The 21,977-nt window shown below is 33.8% G+C and overlaps 4 protein-coding genes across 4 annotated transcripts; all 4 read right to left on the bottom strand.

The window, feature by feature from the left end:
• Positions 1–141: 141 nt before the first annotated feature.
• On the bottom strand, positions 142–5,451 carry LOC122591076 (cysteine-rich receptor-like protein kinase 10). The gene is made up of 7 exons (XM_043763272.1): positions 4,655–5,451; positions 3,609–3,821; positions 3,267–3,391; positions 2,257–2,467; positions 1,936–2,173; positions 815–965; positions 142–538 (listed from the first exon to the last, which is right to left on the bottom strand). The coding sequence occupies exons 1-7, from the start codon at positions 5,442–5,444 to the stop codon at positions 233–235; spliced, it is 2,034 nt and encodes a 677-aa protein (XP_043619207.1). The 5' UTR covers positions 5,445–5,451; the 3' UTR covers positions 142–232.
• Positions 5,452–8,669: 3,218 nt separating this feature from the next.
• On the bottom strand, positions 8,670–11,581 carry LOC122591077 (cysteine-rich receptor-like protein kinase 10). Its single transcript, XM_043763273.1, has 6 exons — positions 11,155–11,581; positions 10,821–10,942; positions 10,435–10,645; positions 9,976–10,213; positions 9,560–9,710; positions 8,670–9,158 (listed from the first exon to the last, which is right to left on the bottom strand). The coding sequence occupies exons 1-6, from the start codon at positions 11,354–11,356 to the stop codon at positions 8,853–8,855; spliced, it is 1,230 nt and encodes a 409-aa protein (XP_043619208.1). The 5' UTR covers positions 11,357–11,581; the 3' UTR covers positions 8,670–8,852.
• A 3,372-nt stretch (positions 11,582–14,953) lies between these two features.
• LOC122592263 (cysteine-rich repeat secretory protein 38-like) lies at positions 14,954–15,782 on the bottom strand. Its single transcript, XM_043764453.1, has one exon. It carries the CDS (start codon positions 15,761–15,763, stop codon positions 14,954–14,956), a length of 810 nt encoding a protein of 269 aa, XP_043620388.1. The 5' UTR covers positions 15,764–15,782.
• An 897-nt stretch (positions 15,783–16,679) lies between these two features.
• Positions 16,680–20,097, bottom strand: LOC122592262 (cysteine-rich receptor-like protein kinase 6). Its single transcript, XM_043764452.1, has 6 exons — positions 19,347–20,097; positions 18,391–18,575; positions 18,091–18,301; positions 17,719–17,956; positions 17,307–17,457; positions 16,680–17,044 (listed from the first exon to the last, which is right to left on the bottom strand). The coding sequence occupies exons 1-6, from the start codon at positions 20,095–20,097 to the stop codon at positions 16,721–16,723; spliced, it is 1,860 nt and encodes a 619-aa protein (XP_043620387.1). The 3' UTR covers positions 16,680–16,720.
• Positions 20,098–21,977: the final 1,880 nt, after the last annotated feature.

Below are 21,977 nucleotides of genomic sequence, written 5' to 3'. Positions count from 1 at the left end.
CATGTGCTTGAATGAGATTTACAATTATGCTAACAATTGTTAGATATTTAGATTATTTTCCTAAAGCTGTTATATGTAATGTAAAATGCAATAACTGTTCGATGAATGAAATCATGATAAAGCTTAATTAACAAAAACATATACTCGTAAATGTGTTTAGTTATAGTTTATATCAAGGATTCTCATGTTTACACGGATGCAAAAAGTATAATGAATGAATAGTTGTATATCATTATCTTGGATGTATTTCAGTGATTAGCGACTGATCTGCTGACTTTGGGACAGACTTACTACTTGAAAAATACGATGTGTGTACTTTAGGAAGATAATGTGGAGGTCTGGTGGGAGATGGAAGAGTTATAGAGTAATTGTTGAGCATGTTCAAAACATAAGCCATAAAAGGTCTTGCATCCACATCTTCTTGCACACATAACAGCCCGATGTTGATGCATCTCATGACTTCAGCTTCAGAGCAAGTTTCAACCATTGTAGGATCCATAAGCTCCATTGCAGTTCCTTCCATCCATTTTTTCCATGCCTTCAAAGGGGTAAATTAAGAAGAAACAATTATTTATCATGAGATATAGTAGCCGGTCAGTACAAATTTGTGTCAAGGCATGGACCAGGAATCCATATGTAGGTAGACTATTAGTCAAAGTGCATAAATGTACTGCTAACCAGCAAAAGGTTATCTTCAGCACCGAATAACAATTATTGTAATTTTGAACCAATAGTTAGAAATCAGGGATTGTGTGAAGGTGATTTAAGGCAAATAAGCAACTTATTGACATACTGTAAGAGTACTGATACTTACAAAATGAGGAAGATCTTCAATGCTATCTTGATTATAAAAACGCGAACTTTTTTGCCCAGAAATGATCTCCAACATAACGACACCAAAAGCAAATACGTCTGACTTCACAGAAAAATGTCCGTGTACCGCATACTCAGGGGACATGTAACCACTGCAAAACACAAAACAAGAGACCAAGGTTTATAATTGATTAGTAGTAAGAATTAATATCATTTTAAAGTTTTTGACTTCATAGCCTCATACTACTATGCAGGGCATAAAGCACCATAAACAATTTAACCGTTTCATCAGTGCATAAACTCATGCCAATTTGCAGTGAAAAGTAGGTGACACAAAAGACAAGACATGTCACTAACTATCCTTTTGACGAGTCTAGGAGATTTCTGATGCAAATTATGTGAGTACAAAATTAGCTTGTAATATTTGAACTTCACGGGTATATACCCAGGGACGGCTCCACAATGGGGGCAGTGTGGGCAACTGGGGGCAATTGCCCCCATTCCAATTTTGGTACAATGTAATTTTTTAGAAGTATATTTATAGTTTTATTCCTAAATAATACTCATAACAATAAAAAAAAAATACATTATATATAGTTATATACAAATGTCACCATCGTTGTCAACTTGTCATAAGCCTCTTCTTTGAAAGTATGTTACTTATGTTGAGAGCATTAATTTTGAGATAAAATCTTCTATTGGTAAAGTAAAAATATTTGGTTATTTTGATTTTTAACGAAGTTGAAAAAGAGAAGTTGAAAAAAGTGTTTTATTTGTTTGGGTAATTGTATCAAAATTTATCACATGCTCTAAAATTGTAAAGAACAATGTTCAAGTTAAAGATAGATGTTTTCATAACTAGTACCTAGACGAAATTATTTTAAGGGTCCATTTTTTCTAAATTCTCCGTTGAGAGTTAATTTTTGTTTAAAATGTTTTTTCCCCTCAAAGATGACTCTAATAAATATAATAAGAGACTTTTAAATTTGCCCTCTCACAAAAAAAGTTTTGGCTCCGTCCCTGTATATACCTATGCACAACTAACTCAAGAGACATATTATGATCTATATAACAAGTTTCAAAACAAAAGTGCTTGCTACTAAAAGAGAGTTAATGACTTACTATGTTCCTACAATTCTATTTGTGTTTGCTTCGGTTTGATCCACTCCAACTATCCTCGCTAAACCAAAATCAGAAATCTTGGCATTCATATTTACATCTAGCAAGATATTGCTGGCTTTTAGATCACGATGGATGATTCGTAGTCGTGAATCTTCATGCAAATAAAGCATTCCTCTAGTAATTCCTCCTATGATTTTGTAGCGTTTCGGCCAATCTAAGTGTCCATGTCTGTTTGGATCTGTATTCAGGAATTCCAATTAAGGTTGATCTAGTCACCAAATTCGTATAGTGAAGTAACTTTAAAATCATATTATGAGATACCAAAAAGAAAGTAGTCAAGACTTTTGTTGGACACATATTCGTAGATGAGTAATTTCTCTTCTGCTTCCAGGGAAAACCCTAAAAGCCTCACAAGATTTCGATGTTGAAGCTTAGCCATCAATATAACTTCGTTTATAAATTCAAGTGAGCCTTGTCCAGATGATTTTGATAGTCTCTTTACAGCGACTTCCACTCCACTTGCAAAAACACCCTGCAGGATATGTGATTTAGATTAGGCTTAATTAGCATCATATCATATCGTTGTAGTGGGGATAACTTATCATACACTATATTTATATAGAGAGAAAATAACCTCAATACCCAATTTTTAAAATTTTTTTTATCAATTTACCCAAGTTTTTTAGATTTTAACAAAATACCCATAAAAATCGCAATAATTTTGGAAAATCGCAATGAGATTGTTAAAATCGCAATAAGATTATGAAAATCGCATAAAGATGATGAAAATCGCATAGAGAACATTGAAAATCGCTTAAAGAACTTTAAAAATCTCATAAAGAACATTGAAAAATCGCATAAAGATTTCAGAATCGCATAAAGAACTTGATAATCGCATAAAGAACTTAGAATCTCATAAAGAACTTTATGTGTACAAAATCATTATGAGATTTATAAAATCTTTATGCGATTATTTTAAATCTTTATGCGATTTTGTTAAATCTTTATGCGATTTTCGGAATTTTATTGCGATTTTATGAATCTCATTGCGATTTTTGAAATTTATTGCGATTTTGTTGGGTATTTTGTAAAAATCCTAAAAAACTTGGGTATATTGATATATTTTAAAAAAAAATTGGGTATTGAGGTTATTTTCTCATATATATATATATATATACTCGTACAAGCTAGAAATTTGATTCATGGTCATTTTAATCGTTAATAGTGTCTATCATGTCTATACACACTCTTCAATGAAGGGAAGGACCTTCATGTAATATCTACTGTTAAAAGAAAACAAATTGTACGTGAAAGAACAAACAACTTGATACCTTATAAACCGGACCAAACCCGCCTTCACCAATCTTGTTATCATCTAAGAAATTGTTTGTAGCTTCTCTAATGGAATCCAAATCAAATTGTAAAGATCCGATTGTACCCATGTCCATTATTTCAGCTACAAAATTAAAAAACAACGTCTCTTAAACAACCAATTAAGTGATCTGTATACACTATCTTTAATTTCCAGCCTATATATGTCAGTACAGAATATATACTTTGTTTCAAAGGATTTTTAACTGAGAATTTGAGATATCCTTGAAAAACTACATCATAAAAAGCAAACAAAATGGATAAGCTAATTAATAACAAGATGTACGTAGTCCGTTCTATACCTGACCCAGCTTGTGCTAAGTTAGCACTATTCGTCTTGTTTTCGCTCATCAGTAGTGTTGAAAACGCACTCCCAGTTTCTTTCTTTGAGGTAATATTCTTTTGCCTTGCTTTTATAACAAGAAAACATATGCCGCCAATGATAACAAGCCCAAGAGAAACCGATGCAACCGGGACAATGACGTATATGATTTTTGATGACTTCCCCTTTCCCTCTGCATGCATAAACAACCATTAAAAGTAGAAAGACAGTAAATAAGTGATACTATATTAATAATGATGTAGTAAACGCGCAAGTTAGTTATTCCAGATTAAACTTCTCAATTTTGGGCCATACAGTATTTGTGACTCATGAATGTCGTGTGATTAACACCAGAATTAACACTTTCTGCTCCAACTAACCACTGTGTAAATATCTTTACGGTAAAGGTGTTTAGTTTAATCCTAGTCCATTTGCTGCATCTTTTTTTCAACAAAACTTGTGTAAGTTGAAGCTTGGCATCAGAGGCCCAACACCATGACCATATTTGGGCCTTATTATTATAGTCGAGTATCAGTACATAAACATATGAATCGATTAGGCCCAGCTTTCTTACTTAATGCATCAAAAACTAAATTTTAATTTGGCGTGGAATCCAGTGGTTTTTATTTTACAAGACATAAAGTCAAACTCTATCTGCACGCTGTTCATCAATTTCCTATTAAATAGATTATTCAGGTTAACGACAAAACCAATATTTAAAAGTTAGAACATTCAAAATAATAACTAACCTAATACAGCAACTTGACAAATACCATAATATGAAATATCTATCTAATAATAGTACGAGTAATATACAACTAGTTTGGGTCAGATTATACGGGTTGCGTTTATTTGTTTTTATTTGTTTTTTTTTTCCGGGTTATTCAACCAAACCTAATTAATTTGTATGTTTAACCAACATACCGAAACTCGAGTTTGGGTTACCCCGAATGACTCAACCCCAATCAGGTCGGATTGGGTTATATAGGTATGAGAACTTTTGACGACACCTCTAATAACTAGTACCTGAAGTTGCCGGCATCGGTGGTGGGGACGGCAGAGAGATTGCCGGAGGATCATTATAGAACGAAACATTCGAATACCTGACGTAACAACTAGGAAAAAAGACACCAACATCAATATCACCATCGCAGCATCCTTGAGCTTCCCTAAACACAATCGACAAACACGAATTACAATCAAAAGGCGACAGATCCGGAGTACATTGCATCATAAAGTATATTTTCCCCAAGCCCGGTCCATAAACAACATCCCCTGTAGAAAACTTGCGTAGCAAGTTTCCTCCAGCAGTTAGCGCACGTAATGACCCAGCTAAATCTCTCAACGCTTTATCAAAAATGTCGATATTCGTTGCGTTTATAGTACCCGACACTTTAGCATTGGGCCGAGCTGAGACGGTTGATGTATAAGTACGATTTGAATAGCTTATGCTACAGTTTGAGGTCCAAACTAAGGCTTCCATTTGGTACGGACAGTTTTGTCTAAGGAGAGTGATTGAACTTTGGATACAGCTTTGACATGCTTCTGATCCGATATCGCCACGACAGAGGGTTGTGGCGCTGACAGTGTACGGAGGTTCACCAGCGGATGTGTTGTAGAAACCATAGTTAGTCGAGGCGGATACGAGGGAATCTAGGGCAGTTTTGAGATTGGTTCCGTACGTTGAGTTAGCCGTGAAGTTGCCGGCTGATGCTCTGCACCGGAAAATAGGGAAATAGTTTATTTGGCCGGCGGTGAAAGAAAGAAAATGTTGTAGAATTAGAAGAGATAGAATTATAAAACTTGATGATTTCATTATTGTGAAAAATTGATGGGCTGAAATGTCGTTTAGTTAATAGAGGACATATTAACAATGCTTGAGAATAAATTTGATTTGGTTTTTGAAAAGTCAAATTATACAATTTTGACTAAAAAACAAAAAGTATCTCAAATACAATGCCTGACTCAATCCAGATCTTTGATACGATTTTTTTTGGAAGATTGGTAACATTTACAAAACAAATTACAAAAGTAAGTCAAAGATGGTGTCTAAAAGTAGTATGAAAACTCGGTTCGGTGTGTTTATATGACCCAAAGTTTGTAGAAAATGATCAGGTAACTTAATATGCCAAAAGGTTTAGCAAATATATATAATGACTCGATATCAATAATAATCGTAATAGTTAAAACCTCCCAACACATGCGAAACCTAATGTGATATTCGTATTCCACTAACTCCTTGTATTTGTATTGTCATCAGTTTTATTCGATTGTTAAGTTTCTTCTCTTTTTTATATCAGCATGTAAATGAATATGAGTAATGATACATAGAGAAAGGGTTATTTAAGAACCTACAAATAAAAAAAACTCAAGAACCATTATGTATCACATATTTTTTCTCTCTTTTTCTCTCTTCAATTAAATAATAAAATTCACTCAAATCATTCAAAATGTTTTATCTCACAAACCGTAAATCGTTAGATGAAACAAAAAGCAATGGTAGTCTTAGAATTTCGTCCTCTTTCATTAGAGATCCAATTCGATATACTTTTGAGCCCTTAGCCGCTAGGCTCCACCATAGACTGACGGGCTCCGCCCTTGGCCACCATGGCTCCGACATGGATTGACGGGCTCCGCCCTTAACCTTCATTGTTGTGTACATAAGTTCATTTACTAATTTACATGTGAAAACAATGATTCTACACATGTGTAGGTACACAAGTACAAGAGTAAAAAAAATAAAAAATTAAAAAGTCATCAAAAGTATATCGAATTGAATCTCTAATGAACGAGGACGAAATTTTAAGACTACCCTTGCCTTTTGTTTCGTCTAACGATTTACGGTTTGTAAGATAAAACATTTTGAATGGTTTAGGTGAATTTTATTAATTGAAGAGAGAGAAAAAGAGAGAGAATGTGTGGTCCAGATTTGTTCTCGTGTTTTTTTTTTATTGAATTCTCAAAATAACTCACCCCATGGTAAATATGTTTAAAAAAAATTGTCTAACACACTAATATGTTTACTCCATTCACTTTTTGACACATGTATTATAAATTTTTCCTTTTTTCTTAATACTCACCATTGATTTTGACATGTTTTTATTCCACCTTGTTGCCACATTTTTATTCTTACTATTTAGTCAAGTTAAACATTTTCAAATGAATATCTTCTTTTCTAATAAAAGATGATCCCAGAAAAAACCTTTTAGAAAATTGACACGTGGCAAGCAGCCCCCTTACAAAACAAAGGTTCCGTCAAAAAAAAATTTAAGTACAATACAATGTTCCCAAATTCCCTTATTTACGAGTATCTTTTTTCAAATTTCAAAAACTTTATACCTAACCATAAAAATCCATGAATATCAATTATGTTCATGTATGTTCACCATAACTTTGTTAAGTTTTTCTTCTTGTACTTAACTCTTCCAAAAGTCGACTGATAGGATTAGGTGATAAACCGTATCCCTTTGCTCCACGTAAAACATAGCTAGCTTCAAGTATTAAACGAGTTACTTATTAATTATTAAGAAAATTGGTAATAGTTGTTGCTACTAATGATTGTTACTAATATTAAATAGGGTCGATATGTTGATATATCACTTTCAGTATCATGTAAGTTCATGTATTAGAATCAGGATCAGAGCTAACTATGACGTGACAATACCATACTGATTCCTACATTATCACAGGAACATGGTAAATAGTCAAAAACCTCATTATTAATGTATTTCTAATAGTTGTGAAACTAATTGATAACGCATTATTATACTTGCGTATAGCCTTTTGGCGACTATCAGGTTGCCTCTTTTACTCTTTAGCCTCTTGCCAGCCATAGAAAACTCACTTAGGTTATTACAGGTATGTATATATATTTGTCATGCCGGCTTCTGGGCGTTGTCAACTGATCAAGTGTGGCGGGGATGGAACATTATGACTTGACTATGGCATATCCAGTTCACCAGGTGCAAAAGGAAACCAGCTACACATAGTCATGGACATCCTTTCGGTCAATGGTTTAGGTCTGGTGCACCCTAGAAAAGGTTTTCAATTTCTACAATGAGCTTCACTACCTTGCTTCATGTAGAGTTGATGGAGTTAAAGTCGATGCTCAAAATATAATTGAAACTCTCGAGGCAGGTCATGGTGGTAGAGTTTTTCTTACACGAAGCTACATATGGGCTCTTAAAGCTTTGATTTCAAGGAACTTAAAAGATAATGTGTACATTAATTAATAGTTTGTTCATTTTGAGAAGTTATTTAGGATCTTCAAAGTGTCTAAGTATTCATGGAGATATGGGTGGAAATGATGGCTCTGAATTGAAGTTGAAGGATATATAAAAAAAAATGGTAGATTGATAGGAACCGTTTGATCCCATGTACCGAATTGGTACCTACATAACCCCCAACAAGAATAGTGTCAAGGTAACTCAACCACTTAAATTCAATTCTGCCTCTGGCAAGATTCGAACCCAGGATGCTTTTAGAAAGTGGCAGCTGATGGCTAACTCTTCTACGAAGAGTTGGTTAAAGTTGAAGGATATATATTGCACAATTACAAGTTAACGTTCAAAAGATTTATCTGTCTTGAGATTTCCATTAATCCATTGCCTTTTTTCCATCATTATTCACTTCTTCCATAAGTGTAATTGTAATTTTATGACAATTCTTTAATATGGACAGGCTGTTAGGAGTTTTGAAAATGCAAGCATGAGAAGGAAATTTAGATGTCATTACGAAATTTGGAGTCATTATGGCCGTCTAATTAGAAGTGACTATTTCTTACTTGGATAGATTAGCTTCAGTTTGAAAATATGAGATATAAAAGTTAGTAATTAGTTTAAGCATAATTAAATATAAAAGTTTTATTTATACTTTTCTAATTATGCCCGGGTAATCACCCGGGTTGATTAGCTAGTATATTATGTATCAAGAAAAGTTTTCGAGAATATAAACACAGTTAGTTCAGGTAACCATCAATATTTGATATAAAACAAAGTTTGTTCTTGATTTATGTTTTAGAACTTAATTACTACAGAATCAATGAACTTAATACTCGATGCAAATTCATAGAAATGTGCATGATCGATAACTCTACACGTAAAACCAAAATCATTTTATCTCCTTTTCTATACCAGCCCTCTTTATCCAACACAATCATCGATATTTACAAAAACAGAGTTGCAAAACAGAGTTCGAGAAGTACCGCGTGTAGTCATGTATGTCATTACCGTGGATGTATGGTTGTAATCATCGATTCATCTGTTGATCTAGGAACAGACTTGCAAGTCGAAATATATGACTCGGGTCTAATAAAAAGATAATGGGGAGGTCTTTTAGGAGATGGCAGAGTGATGGAATAATTGTTGAGCATGTTCAAAACATAAGACATAGAAGGCCTTGCATCCACATCTTCTTGCACACATAGCAACCCAATGTTTATACATCTCACTGCTTCATCATCCGAACAAGTTTCAACCATTGTTGGATCCATAAGGTCCATTGTTGTTCCTTCCATCCATTTCTTCCAAGCCTTAAGTAAAGGGAGAAAGCGAAAAATGAATATACATATCAATAATAACTTTTGTATAAAATGAAGCAAGCAGTCACTAAATTGTGTTTCTACATGTACCTAGAATATATAGACAGTCATAGTGTGTACATAATGGTGAATATAAACGTTTGTGAACCGCCCACCTAGATTGTGTTATGTGAGAATTGAAAGTATTTGCATTGATTCCTACACCGACAACTTATGTACGTGGAAAAGATGAATGCGAATTTTGAGGGAAAATGCAACTTTTTGCAGCTAGATACTGCTACAATTTGTGTTGCAAAATCATAATACTGTAAAAATCAACTTAAAAGAAGGAAATGAATGTTCGTTGGAATAACCACTTTAGGCAGATGAATAAATGTAAGAGTGGTACTTACAAAATGTGGAAGATCATCACGATCTTCTTGATCAAAAAAGCTTGAACTTTTCTTTCCTGTGATGATCTCAAGGACTACAACACCAAAAGCAAATACATCCGACTTCACAGAAAAATGTCCATGAACTGCATACTCAGGAGACATGTAGCCACTGCAAATAAATCCAGAACTTTATTACTTTGAATTTCATTACAAAGGTATAATCTTTTATGACGCAAAAAATTAACTACCATTATATTGCTAGTGATGACAGTTCCTGACAGCTAATTTTTATATACCGGACAAAATGACGATGCTCACATAATTCTTTTTGTTATAGATGTATAGTAGGCATCGGTGTACTAAAAATGTGAAAGCAATTTGTTAATACTAAACTACCTCAACAATTAGCAAAAAGGAAGGGAAAAAGTAATTACTATGTTCCAACAATTCGTTTGGTGTTGGCTTGAGTTTGATCCACTCCAAAGATCCTTGCTATCCCAAAATCAGAAATTTTAGCATTCATCTCCAGGTCTAGCAAGATATTGCTAGATTTTAGATCACGATGGATGATTCTTAGCCGTGAATCTTGATGTAAATAAAGCATTCCTTTAGCAATTCCTTCAATGATTTTATAGCGTTTTGGCCAATCTAAGGGCCCATTCCTATTTGGATCTGTATAAGAAAAATCCACCTTAGATTTGCTAAAGAAGTTTTCAAACAATCCAGCAGGCTACATAGAATATGCAATTTGAACATTAAACTTTTAGCTTCAGGACTTAGAAAAAGTGATATCTATGTCAAGTTGTTGATATGTAATCATAGATAAGTAACTTCCGTGGATACGCATAAGCTAGTGACCTGGAAAATTAAATGAAGGTTGTGTATTCATGTACCAAAAAGGAAGTAGTCGAGACTTTTGTTGGAAATGTAATCATAGATTAGTAACTTCTCGTCGTCTTCAAGGCAAAATCCTAACATCCTAACAAGATTTCGATGTTGGAGCTTTGCCATCAAAATGACTTCGTTTACAAACTCATGTGAGCCTTGTCCGGATGATTTTGATAATCTCTTGACAGCGACTTCCATTCCATTGGCAAGAACACCCTGCAAAAATATGTAATATTGGTTAATTATGGCTTTGAATCAAAAGCTTCCACTCATATATTCTCTTAAGAAAACTCTTGCTATTCAAGATCTATAACATCAGCATATTAGACTGTTACAGTTTTAGAGAATGAAAAGTCCAATGCACAATATGAACAATCACCTCCACATATACCTTATAAACAGGGCCAAAACCTCCTTCACCAATCTTGTTTTCAATGCAAAAGTTCTTGGTGGCTGCTTCAATGGTACGCAGATCAAACTGTATGGATCCTACTGTACTAATTTCCATTTCAGCTACAGAACAAGAACACAATTCTTGAAAAACATTTGTAAATTAACCAAGTACACTGTTTTAAAACGTCTTTACAATGTCCAAATTGTGGAAAATAGCACTTAATCACAATTTTTTAGACTATAGTATTATGCAAACTTCATATAAATGCAAATCATTGTTTAACAGTTAGATATAATCGACAGACAGGTTAAGTTTAATCACAATATTATACCTGACCCGGTTTGGGCTAATTTTGCACTGTGGTGTCTCTTTAGTAGAGATGAAAGGGCGCTCCTATTAGCATTATTCTTTTTCTTCCTAGCTTTCATAATGAGAAAATATAAACCAATACTGGCTAGCCCAACAGAAACACATGGAACAGAAATGATCACGTAAACCATTTTTGATGAGTTCCCATTTCCTTCTGAATGCATGGACAACAACAAACATGGTTCAGTATGCAATGTATGTCTCCTCGATCACTAGAAGTCAGGTACAAGATTTACTTCGGTATCTCTCTTTCAAACCGTGTAAAAATAAGAATAATTACATGAATTTGAGTTGCATAAAGTGTCATGTAAGAACTACTTCCACACTCCACAGATGTTCCAAACATAGTTAACGTATAAGTTATAACAGCATTAAGTTATCAAATATGACATATGATGTATCAGTATCTTTGACTCATGGGAAAAGCTACATACACTCGAGAGGATCTCTTTTACCTAAATTTAGTGTTAATAATATTTAATTTGTTGTAAATTTCAGGATTAATTAGTTTTAAAGGTATCATAATGGTCCCCTTTTACTAAGTACGAATCAAAAATGCTTCCTATTGTAGTTGCCGAGAGTGTAAACATGCACTAATGAAGTGTCCGAAAATACCGGATGGTGGTTTTGATAAAATGGAATGGTTTTGGTCAATTTGACTTGCTAATGTGAAGTGACTTTGATCTTAGTATTATTTATTTTAATTATTTTTTTCTCTGGATTAAAAAAGCACCAAAGTTCATCTTCATTTGAAAAAGAATATAGTTTCTGGAAATTTTGGTACAATAACTATGAAAAAATCTACAACCCACTTTTATGAACTACAAGATTCATCTTTCTTCAAAGCAAAACACATATATATGTATATATAATGGATATACCCATTTTGAATCAGTGGTTGGAGCCTTTGCCTCTGGAAAGGGAAGTCATGGATTCGACGATCATGCTCAGTAAGGTTGGAGGTCCTTTTCTACTTTTGGTGGAACCTGAAAGCAGCCTCTCAACCTTTGTTAGGGATAAGCCCGTCGAAGACGGTATTGAGACCCCAAAACCGTAGAAGACGACCGTGAGAGTTACTTTACCCATTTTGAATCATCTTTCATGTACCTACAACTTCAAGTTCATAAATCCACCATCACATTCATACCCACCACCAGTTGCGCCGTTTCACCACCAAAACCCCACCTCCAAAAACTCCTGTATCTTCTCTGCCGACACCACCGACATCCATCCTTGTATTTAACCCAAATCTGAACACACCCACAATTAGATCCTATCCGCACTTATTTTCCAAACAAAACCCAACGTTAATTATCAAAACATACTTAGATCTGAAGCTTATAATGAAAACCCTAGAGCATTCAAAAATCCCGGCCACCACCTTTGGATGCCGTGAAGGTTCCGTCAGGTCAACCATCTCCAGCACCCGCTTACCTCCGTCCAACCACCCGCTTAACTTGGTTTAAAATAGCGTGCAACAGGCGTTGCGTTGCGTTGCGTGTTGCGACCCTAGGGCGTAACGCCAAGGGTGTTGCGACCAGGTTACATGTTGCGAGCGCTACATGCCCGTTGCGAGCGTTGCGTGTTGTGTCCGTGGCGTCGCAACATGTACAAAGTTATGTTTTCACTTTTTTGGGCACTTATTTTCTTTATATTTTGATTTCAACTTTCAATTTCTAAGTCTGTTCGTCTACTTTTATGGTTTGTTTTCTACTTATTATACATTTAGTGTCGTAGAATCGCAACCTATTATGCTTTTACCTGGTTTCATGATACAATAAACATTTTAGCAGGGTTCCTTACATATAATAGAGGTTCTATAAATTCATGAACACAATAACTTTTTGGGCATAGTTTATTACAATTTCATGCACTTAACCTTTATGATTATTGTTATATTGTTAATTTTGTTGAATGGTGTGCCCATTTGTTAAATACATATGTTTATATGAATGTGTGATTATATTGAGTAATAGATGAAGAGAGATTATATTAGATTTAGTTGGAATTGATTTGAGCTTTTTGTGTTTTGATGAGAGAATTTGTTAAGAGTCAATACTTTTATTGTCAAGGGTTAAAGTAGTGATATGGCATCAACACACACAAAACAGAAAACACGTCAGTTTTAGAAAACCTGATGATGGTATTTTTGAAATTTACAGACACTAGTAATATCTTAGAGGGAAATTCTAGTTTGTGCCTATAACAATAAAAGTTGACTATTATAATACTTTTACAACTATTTAGCCTTAAATTTTATACTTGTATAAAGTTATACGAGTACTTTGATTTCATTCTTATAATATGTGAATTTAAATTATGAATCCATCGAAGATATTTCTGGCTTCACCCTCTTTTGGCTGCAACTTTGATTGCTTAAAACTTTTCTTGATATACCAAAATATATTTGGTCAAAATGTTAATGCTGTTGCCACATCACTTTTGTTTCCGTATGCAAATAATATACATTACCCTTTATTGAAAATTAAAATTAAATTATTTTAGTTTACTACTAGATTAAACCCGCATGTTGTGCGAGATTGACTGAGAACATAAATAGAAAATACAATAGCCAATAGTTACATCATTATTCATAATTTATGATAATATTATGATCTGTCAAATTACGACTGATTCAAACAATAAAATTATACTTTATAAATATATGATATACGTCAAGTATGTTAAAGCATGGCTAATAAGTATAAATATTTATAAATCATAAAAAAGATGTATAATATATATTCATTAAATATAATATAATAAATACTTTCAAAAAGATAAACATAATATAAAAAAAAACATTTGTATAATGTTTATAAACATCTTTGTACTCATATAGAAATTAAAAAAAATATTAATAATTAGGATTATGAATAGAATTGATGATTAAGATAATACATGATAACATAAATATAACAATTTAGATTAAAAAAAATGACAACTCATGAAGAGATTAAGAGATATATATGTTAGAACTAAATTAAATAATTAAAATAATACTACATATCCATTAGCCGATCATTTAGAGATTTATTACATATATAGTTTCTTTTTACTTTTATTTTTTTTATTATTAGTTAATGATGATTAGGATAAAAAATCATTTTTAAAAGAATGCTTAAAATTAGAAAATTAATGCAAGTATGACACATAATGAAAATTTTCTCCCATAATTGTAAACTAATCAAAAAAACTATTATCTCTTAGTTATATAGAGAGATTATTATAAACGTAAATTTGTATCTTGGTAAAAAAGAAATATATCCATTAAGTTTTAAGAGATATACATGAAATTAAGTATTAAAATTAATTATAATAATAATTAACTTAAATTAAAATAACATGTTATCATGTTTTGCCGAATCTTTTTCTTCTTCTGTGAATATATGGTCATCCATTAAGTTTTTTTTAAGAGATATACATTGAGCAATATGTGATAATGTTTAGCCGACTGTTATTTTCTTTTTCATTATTTTAGTTTTTAGCTTTTTATTTTTTCTATTATTAATTAATGATGATTATGATTAAAAATAATTTTTAAAAGTATGCTTAAAATTAAGAAATTAGTGTAAGTATAAAATTCTACATGTCATCTAAAAGTAGGGGTCAAATAAGCAGAGAAAAGGTGGACCATTGATCAACCTAATCCGGCAGGCAGATTATTATCTAAGTAATCATATACTTAATTAAATATAATAATAATAAAAATAAATTCTAATATGTCATACATATAAAAAAAAAAGAAGTAATACGTAACATCAAGAAATGAACGCACCAGAAGACGGCAATGAGATCAACGGGGGATCATTATAAAACGACTTATTCGAATACCGAATAAAACAACTCGTATAATAAACCGAAACATCAACATCAGCATCACAACATCCCTGAGCTTCTCTAAACACAACCGACAAGCACGAATTACAGTCAAACGAAGACAAATCCGGTGTACATTGTACCATAGCGTAAATCCTTTCTAAAGCCGCCGGCTGTCCAAAAACCACGTCTCCCGTGGCAAATTTGCGTAAAGAGTTTCCACCAGCAGCTTCTATCCGTAGCCTCGCAGCTAAACCCCTCAAAGCCTCCTTATAATAAACAATTAAATCCGACGACGCGTTCACATAGCTTAAAATCTTGCCATAAGGCCGGTTATAAAAAGTGGATGTGTGCGTACGGTTTGAATATAGCAAACTACAGTTCATGTTCCATACCAACGCTTCGATCCGGTTAGGACAGTTTTGTGTCAGTGTGATAGATGAGTTAGTTATACACTTTTTACATGATTCGGAATCGATGTCACCGCGACAGATTGCGGCAGCCGTGACCCTGTTTGGGCTTTCGCCGTCAACAGTGGTTTTCTTAAAGCCGTAGTTTGATGTAACGGCGGAGGTAACGGAAGTGAGGGCTGTTATGATGTTTGTTTTGTAGGCGGTTGTTAATGTTATATTATTGAAGGTTGACTGGCATCGGATGATGGGGTATTTGTTGTTGAATAATATTGATTGGGCTGTTGTGAAATGAATGATTTGTATGAGGATTGATGCAATAATTATGAAAGGGGATTTCATTGAGGAATAAACTAATTTGTTTGGGCCTTTCTTGTTATCAAATTTTGGAAATTATGACCTTCAACTATATATGTTGGTTTAACTTTTGTTAATTAGGTTTCCATTAAAATAAAACAAGTATAACAATAGATTTATTTTTATTGAAAATCATTGTGAAAATAATTAATAAAAGTCAAAATTTTGTCCTATATATTTTCCTTTAATACGAGTATTTGACCAACCTCTAATTAATTAACCACATACGTGCATATATATTTCTTTCGAAAAAACAAAACAATAGTTATACGAAGTATCTCTCTCGTTTCCAAAATAAGTATCGATATTATTGTTTTAGCTTATTCTAAGTAATTGTCCAGATCCGCTATACTATTTTATCTTTGATGTTTCTTCATAATAAAATTGATTCCTAAAAGTATTTATAAAAAACAAACTATAATATTGTCATTTTACAACTTCACAATATCATAACTAATTAATAATCTCCTAAATGTGTTTTTTTTTTAACAAGACATGCATTTAAAGCAAATTTCAAGACATACAATGACTTATTTGCTTACAACTTGTACCAGAAGAATAAAAAAGAATATCCATTGAACTCGGAGTTAATTAATACTATTTCTTAAAAGCCGGCTCTAAGAAGACAAGAAGGGATTGGGTTCTAAAAAGCCTAACTTAAATACTTTTACACACACTCTTGAATTAGAGACGGCTATTAGTAACCATACTGATTTCTTAAAAGAGTCATTATTTGTTAATTAAAAGCATCAAAGGAGAATGCAGCAAAAGACTCTTAAACAGTTAAACATGATTAATCAAGTGGTGATCATATATATACAGGAACAACCCTAACCCAATGAATAAAATTGAAGAAAACAAAAATCATCAGACTAACAAATATGAAATTTTGTTCGCCTGCTCATACAAATTAGTTAGGCATCAACTCACATATTACAATCTTTAGGTAGAAGCGGTGGTGGAACCGGTTAGATTGATGGAGCGGTTCACAGTATCATCAACTGTAGTTGTAGTAGTACTCTGTTCTGAAATGGCAGCAAATCTGGCAAACGACAATGGTGGTTCTGATGGGGTTGGAAGGTTCGCAGACCATTGACCTTCGAGCATGAAAACAACAGTTGACATGGTTGGGCGGTCTTGAGGGTCTTCTTGGACGCATAATAACGCAATGTTGATCCATTTAAGAGCTTCTCCAGTGGGAAAGTTCTGGGTTATGCGATTATCTATCAACTGCTCTCCTTTGTTTTCTTTCCATAAGCGCCATGCCTTGTGTAAACAAACATGCGTATTAACAGGTTGATAATTAAATTCATGATAAACAGAGTAATTAAGATTGTTTAAAATGAAGAGAATGTTAATCGGTATTTCCTCAATCAAATCCTCATGTTACATTAGCCCTGAGTATATATAATTACATTGCGGGCTATAATGGGCTATTACAAAACGGGTCAATGGATCAAGCTTATAATATACACATTACAATTATATACTATAATAACAGATATTCCAGAGAAGATGCATTGCTTACAGTTGAGAGAAAATTTTGTGGCTGGCCTTGGTAAGTGAACCTGTTGTTTCGTTGTCCAGAAACGATTTCTAACAACAACACGCCAAAACTGTAGACGTCTGATTTTGTGGAGAATATACCTTCCATTGCATATTCGGGTGCCATATATCCACTGTTGCAATCATGATTGATTATCGATTTTAGAAACTTAACCTTGTTGGATCGTCACAATTTCAAAGCAAGTTCATGTTTGAAAAGATATTATGTGCCATTAAATAAGCATTTTATTCTGTTGCTATAGTTCATCGTTAACATGTTACCGACATACTAGACTAGCTGTTAAAGGGGCCAAAATTAAGCGCTTGGAAGCATTTGTTATGATATCTTAACAATTACATTAGAATCAGGAAATTAACTAATCTTGTGAACTTACTAAGTCCCGACGATTCTATTGGTGGCAGCTTCCATTTGATTGCCTCCAAAAATCCGAGCAGTGCCAAAATCCGAAATTTTTGAGTTCATTTCATTGTCCAAAAGAATATTGCTTGATTTCATGTCCCGATGAATAATCTTAAGGCGTGAGTCTTCGTGTAGGTACCGAAGACCTTTTGCAATTCCAATTACAATGGTGGCGCGCTTAGCCCAGTCCAATTCCTTACACTTGTTAGCATCTGTGGCACAAATTTGTTAACATAAAACTTTGTTAGAGAAAAAAAGTTTTGGTTGTTACAGAAACTATTAATATTGGTGTTTCAACTTTCAAATAAAACAAAGAATATATGGTAATAAGGGGACAAAGACGAACCAAAAAGGAATGTGTCGAGACTGTTGTTAGCCATGAACTCATAGATGAGAAGCCGTTCAGATCCTTTAACACAGTAACCTAAAAGCCGAACTAGATTCTTGTGTTGAAGCTTTATAATTAATTGAACTTCGGTCTTGAACTCTACCAGACCTTGCCCAGAATTCCTGGATAGCCGTTTTACAGCAATATCTCTTCCATCCTGTAGTTTACCCTGCAAAACAGCCCATAAGCGTATAAAATTAACAAGATTGCCAAGTGAAAGAACATTTTATGGATCATGAGACATATTTATAATATTACCTTATAAACAGGACCAAAACCACCTTCTCCAAGCTTACTCTCCATTGAGAAATTGTTGGTAGCAAGTAGTATGGTACCTAGATTAAATGAGTTCATCTCTCCAGTGTCGTCATCGTCCCTTCCATGCTTACTATCTTCGGGTGAACCATCACGAAAACCGACTTCAGACTCTGGTAGCAATGGACCTATTCAACATCAATCCCTAGAAAAAGTCAATTTCTTGGAACACCAAAATGGGACTTTGTATCCCCTGCTCAAGTCAGCAATTAGATAGACCCAAATGTGACTGACAAGTTTTTCAGATTGCATATCGGTTTCCTGTTCTTTATAAATTCAAAAAAACAATCCTAAAGGCCTGAATTTGTGTATGCGCTACTAAAGTTTCACCAAATTGATAGCATAGATCGATTCAGGCAAAATGTACAACAGGGGAGGGAACAGAAGGCAGGTGTACCAAGTGCTTTTGAAATGATGAAACTAAATGGCACAGAAACTACATATGTCTTTTTCCATATTTTGATCTCAAGACAAATTAACATACAATAGGAAACTAATGATCGATATCGTTTAGATCAAAGGCTATCCAACCAATTGGATAAATCATACGACTACACGAAAAGAAAAAATGGAAACATCAATAATTTTAGTTCTAAAACACAACCCTGCCTTTGTTTTGAAGTTTGAACTATATATATGTGAAGTAAGTATATGTGTTCCTTGTAATTACTCTTCTTAAGGAAAGTGGTGCTGACCTTTTTGCTTCCGTTTTTGGCGTCGTCGCATAATAAGAAAGGCAGTGACCAAAATGATCACCGCTACGACTGCTGATATCGGTCCTATGATGACTCCTGTATTGGTGCTTTTTGTATTTCCTGTACAAAATAGGTGGACGTCAGGTCCGGGCGTGTGTGAGGTTAGCGTCGCTAATTATAAAGAGGAAAAAGAACACCACTCGCCTGAAGGTGCTGGCGGGGCTGGAAACCAAGTCGAATTGAAGAACGGATACGTCTCATACCGAATAAGACAGCGATTCGTGTAACTCCTTGCTCCCACACTTGTATTGAATCGTCGAATCATGTTCATCCGAACACCTAAGCAATCATTGCATTCAGTGTTTGACATATCAGGAGTACACTGCATCATCCCATATATTGTCATAGACGAACCCGAAACTGTCATGTTCCCAGAGGCATATTTCCGTAACGACCCGCCTCCTGCAGCCTCGGGTCGCAGCACTCCAATCAAGTTCGTGACGGATCGATTCCACTCAACAAAACCGGAATCCGAAACATTATTTATGTTAAAACCAAGGTAAGCAAGGCTAGAACTACCCGTGGAACGATTCCAGTAGCTTAACAGACACGCATCGTACCATCCGCCCGCCTCGGTTTGAACAGGACAAACTTGTCTTAACCTCCGAGTAGCATCGTCAACACATCGCCTACAAGTTTCTGGCTCGATGTCTCCACGACAAAGGGCGGCTGCGTCAGCTTGTCCTGACGTGGAGTTGTAGTACCCAAACCCGTTGTTTGTACCTGTCAACGAGTAGAGGACGTCGTCCAGGTTTTGTTGGTAAGCAGAGTTTCGTGTGTAGTTGCCGGAGTCACCGCAATATTGTCCCCAGAAATCCTCTTGTGCGGTTGCTGGAATATTATTATAATTACATATTATTGTAAGAAACAAAACCAAGATGATCAGGGAATACATTTCCTTTGGTTTTTTTTTTTTTTTTTTGACTAAATGATTATGGTGTTGATTTAGTTAAATATGGTTTGAAAATGTTAAATCAACTGAATTGGTCTTTTTAATTTCGCTGTTAATAAAAGAAGGTGAAATGGTCTTTAGAGTTGGTCAAATGCATAAAAATGAAAGAAAACCTCATTTACACTTTCAAACATAACCTGGGAAAGTTAAATGATCATGTGTTCAAATCCTCATCTAAGTGTAATCATCATAATCTAGTTAGGTAAAAGGTTTTAAAACTTAATTTAATTATGTGTATTTTCATTCTTTACATTATTTACATAAGGAAAAATATCAACAAGATAATTCTTACCTATTTAAACTATAACTACGAAAAAGGTACATACATACATATCCTTCTAGTTTTATCAACAAACATGACAACCTTAATGACCGTGTCAGCGGCGGAGATTTATATTCCGGAGTTGCCGAATAGTTTTCATAATATTAACAAACGAAAAATTGTACTATCAAATTAAATTATATCAGTCTGGGTTGTCAATTACATTTAAACTATATAAATACATAAAAATAATACTAAAAATATAGAGTTTTATAAATATTGTGCGGTTGCCATAACCATCCGTGACCACCACATAGCTCCGCCACTGACTGTGTCCAATAACTATTACACTCATGTTAACTTGAGTCACTACATGAAAAATAACTTTCAGCAAGGACAAAAGTAGTCCTTGCTAATTGTGTGATGTCATCTTGATGGAAATTTACAGTCTGATAAATTTTTTATTTAGGCCCACTTTTTTTTTTGTCTTTTAGCGTACTTTAGTGAAGACATGATGTCTTTAATGTAGAAGTTCCTTGATAAATCTCAAAATTCTTATAACGAGGTTACCTTGGCTTGACGTTTAGGGATCAACTATAGTTGTTAGGAACAAAAACCATGATATAACTTTTGTTAGGAATGACTGTCTAATAACTTATTACGTCTTTAGAATTATTTCAAAAAGTAATATACGAGTAGTTGTTAGGAACAAAAACCATGATATAATTTTTTGTCCCAATGAGAACATAGATATGAGTAAAATGTCAAAGAAAGCAGGTTTACGTGGCCATATCAAACAGACTTTGACTTGGTTGCCTTTATCTGATGTTAGGTTATCAGATGTTGGAAACAGAAAATGCGAAAAGTTTGGTTTAACAATAGAAAAATAAATCAGAATAAAATTTAAGGGTTTTGCTAAACGTAACCCTTAGCGCTTTACGTAGTTTAGGTGAATTAAATAGTTGTACACTTACCACAAAATTTAATGATGGACTTTTAATATAAAATGTATAAACTTTTTATGCACGTTAAATGCAGCCTACAGGCTGCGTTTAGCATTTCCCAAAATGTAAATATTATAGTAACATTGTTTTGGATCCATTAGAATAATCGGTTGCAAATGTAATTATATGCGTAATGATATCGATCTTAAACAAGATGTTTAAAGCCAATTTGTCCACAGTCAACCAATGAAAACTTAGTTTTGTGAAACATAAGTTCAACTACAAATCATATATAAGTGTTTGTACATAAATACCAAAATATGCTTTTCAACTCATTTTGAAAAACACTTCGCTTTTCAACTCATCTTGGAAAAAACTTCGGGGCTTCGGGCCCATCTAACTTAGGCCCAAACTTCTGGCCCATCTAACTTGTCTGTAATGCATTTCATAAGGCCGACATATTCTCTTGGAAGTCTAATGATAAATGGATTAAAAATGAGGCGAGCAACATAAAATATTATGCTTTATAGAGTTTTACACGATATAATATATACATTTATTATGAAAGAAAAAAAACTTTTGTAGAGATCACTTTCTATTACTCTTTCCGTCCCATT

This window comes from Erigeron canadensis, chromosome 3, assembly GCF_010389155.1.
Source record: "Erigeron canadensis isolate Cc75 chromosome 3, C_canadensis_v1, whole genome shotgun sequence".
Classification (NCBI taxonomy): Eukaryota; Viridiplantae; Streptophyta; class Magnoliopsida; order Asterales; family Asteraceae; genus Erigeron; species Erigeron canadensis.
The sequence above is the reverse complement of the archived record's forward strand: the minus strand, read 5'-3'. Positions and strand labels throughout refer to the sequence as shown.

Coding starts and splice junctions, on each gene's coding strand:
- LOC122591076 (XM_043763272.1), bottom strand. CDS start 5,444: ATGAAATCATCAAGTTTTATAATTCTATCTCTTCTAATTCTACAACAT. Junction 3,822..4,654: donor ACCGATGCCGGCAACTTCAG/GTACTAGTTATT, acceptor TTATGCATGCAG/AGGGAAAGGGGAAGTCATCA. Junction 2,174..2,256: donor TCTTGACTACTTTCTTTTTG/GTATCTCATAAT, acceptor TCCTGAATACAG/ATCCAAACAGACATGGACAC.
- LOC122591077 (XM_043763273.1), bottom strand. CDS start 11,356: ATGCATTCAGAAGGAAATGGGAACTCATCAAAAATGGTTTACGTGATC. Junction 10,646..10,820: donor GTTTTGGCCCTGTTTATAAG/GTATATGTGGAG, acceptor ATATTTTTGCAG/GGTGTTCTTGCCAATGGAAT. Junction 9,711..9,975: donor AAACGAATTGTTGGAACATA/GTAATTACTTTT, acceptor ATTTATTTGCAG/TGGCTACATGTCTCCTGAGT.
- LOC122592263 (XM_043764453.1), bottom strand. CDS start 15,763: ATGAAATCCCCTTTCATAATTATTGCATCAATCCTCATACAAATCATT.
- LOC122592262 (XM_043764452.1), bottom strand. CDS start 20,097: ATGTATTCCCTGATCATCTTGGTTTTGTTTCTTACAATAATATGTAAT. Junction 18,576..19,346: donor AGCCCCGCCAGCACCTTCAG/GCGAGTGGTGTT, acceptor GATGTTGAATAG/GTCCATTGCTACCAGAGTCT. Junction 17,045..17,306: donor CACAAAATTTTCTCTCAACT/GTAAGCAATGCA, acceptor TGTTTACACAAG/GCATGGCGCTTATGGAAAGA.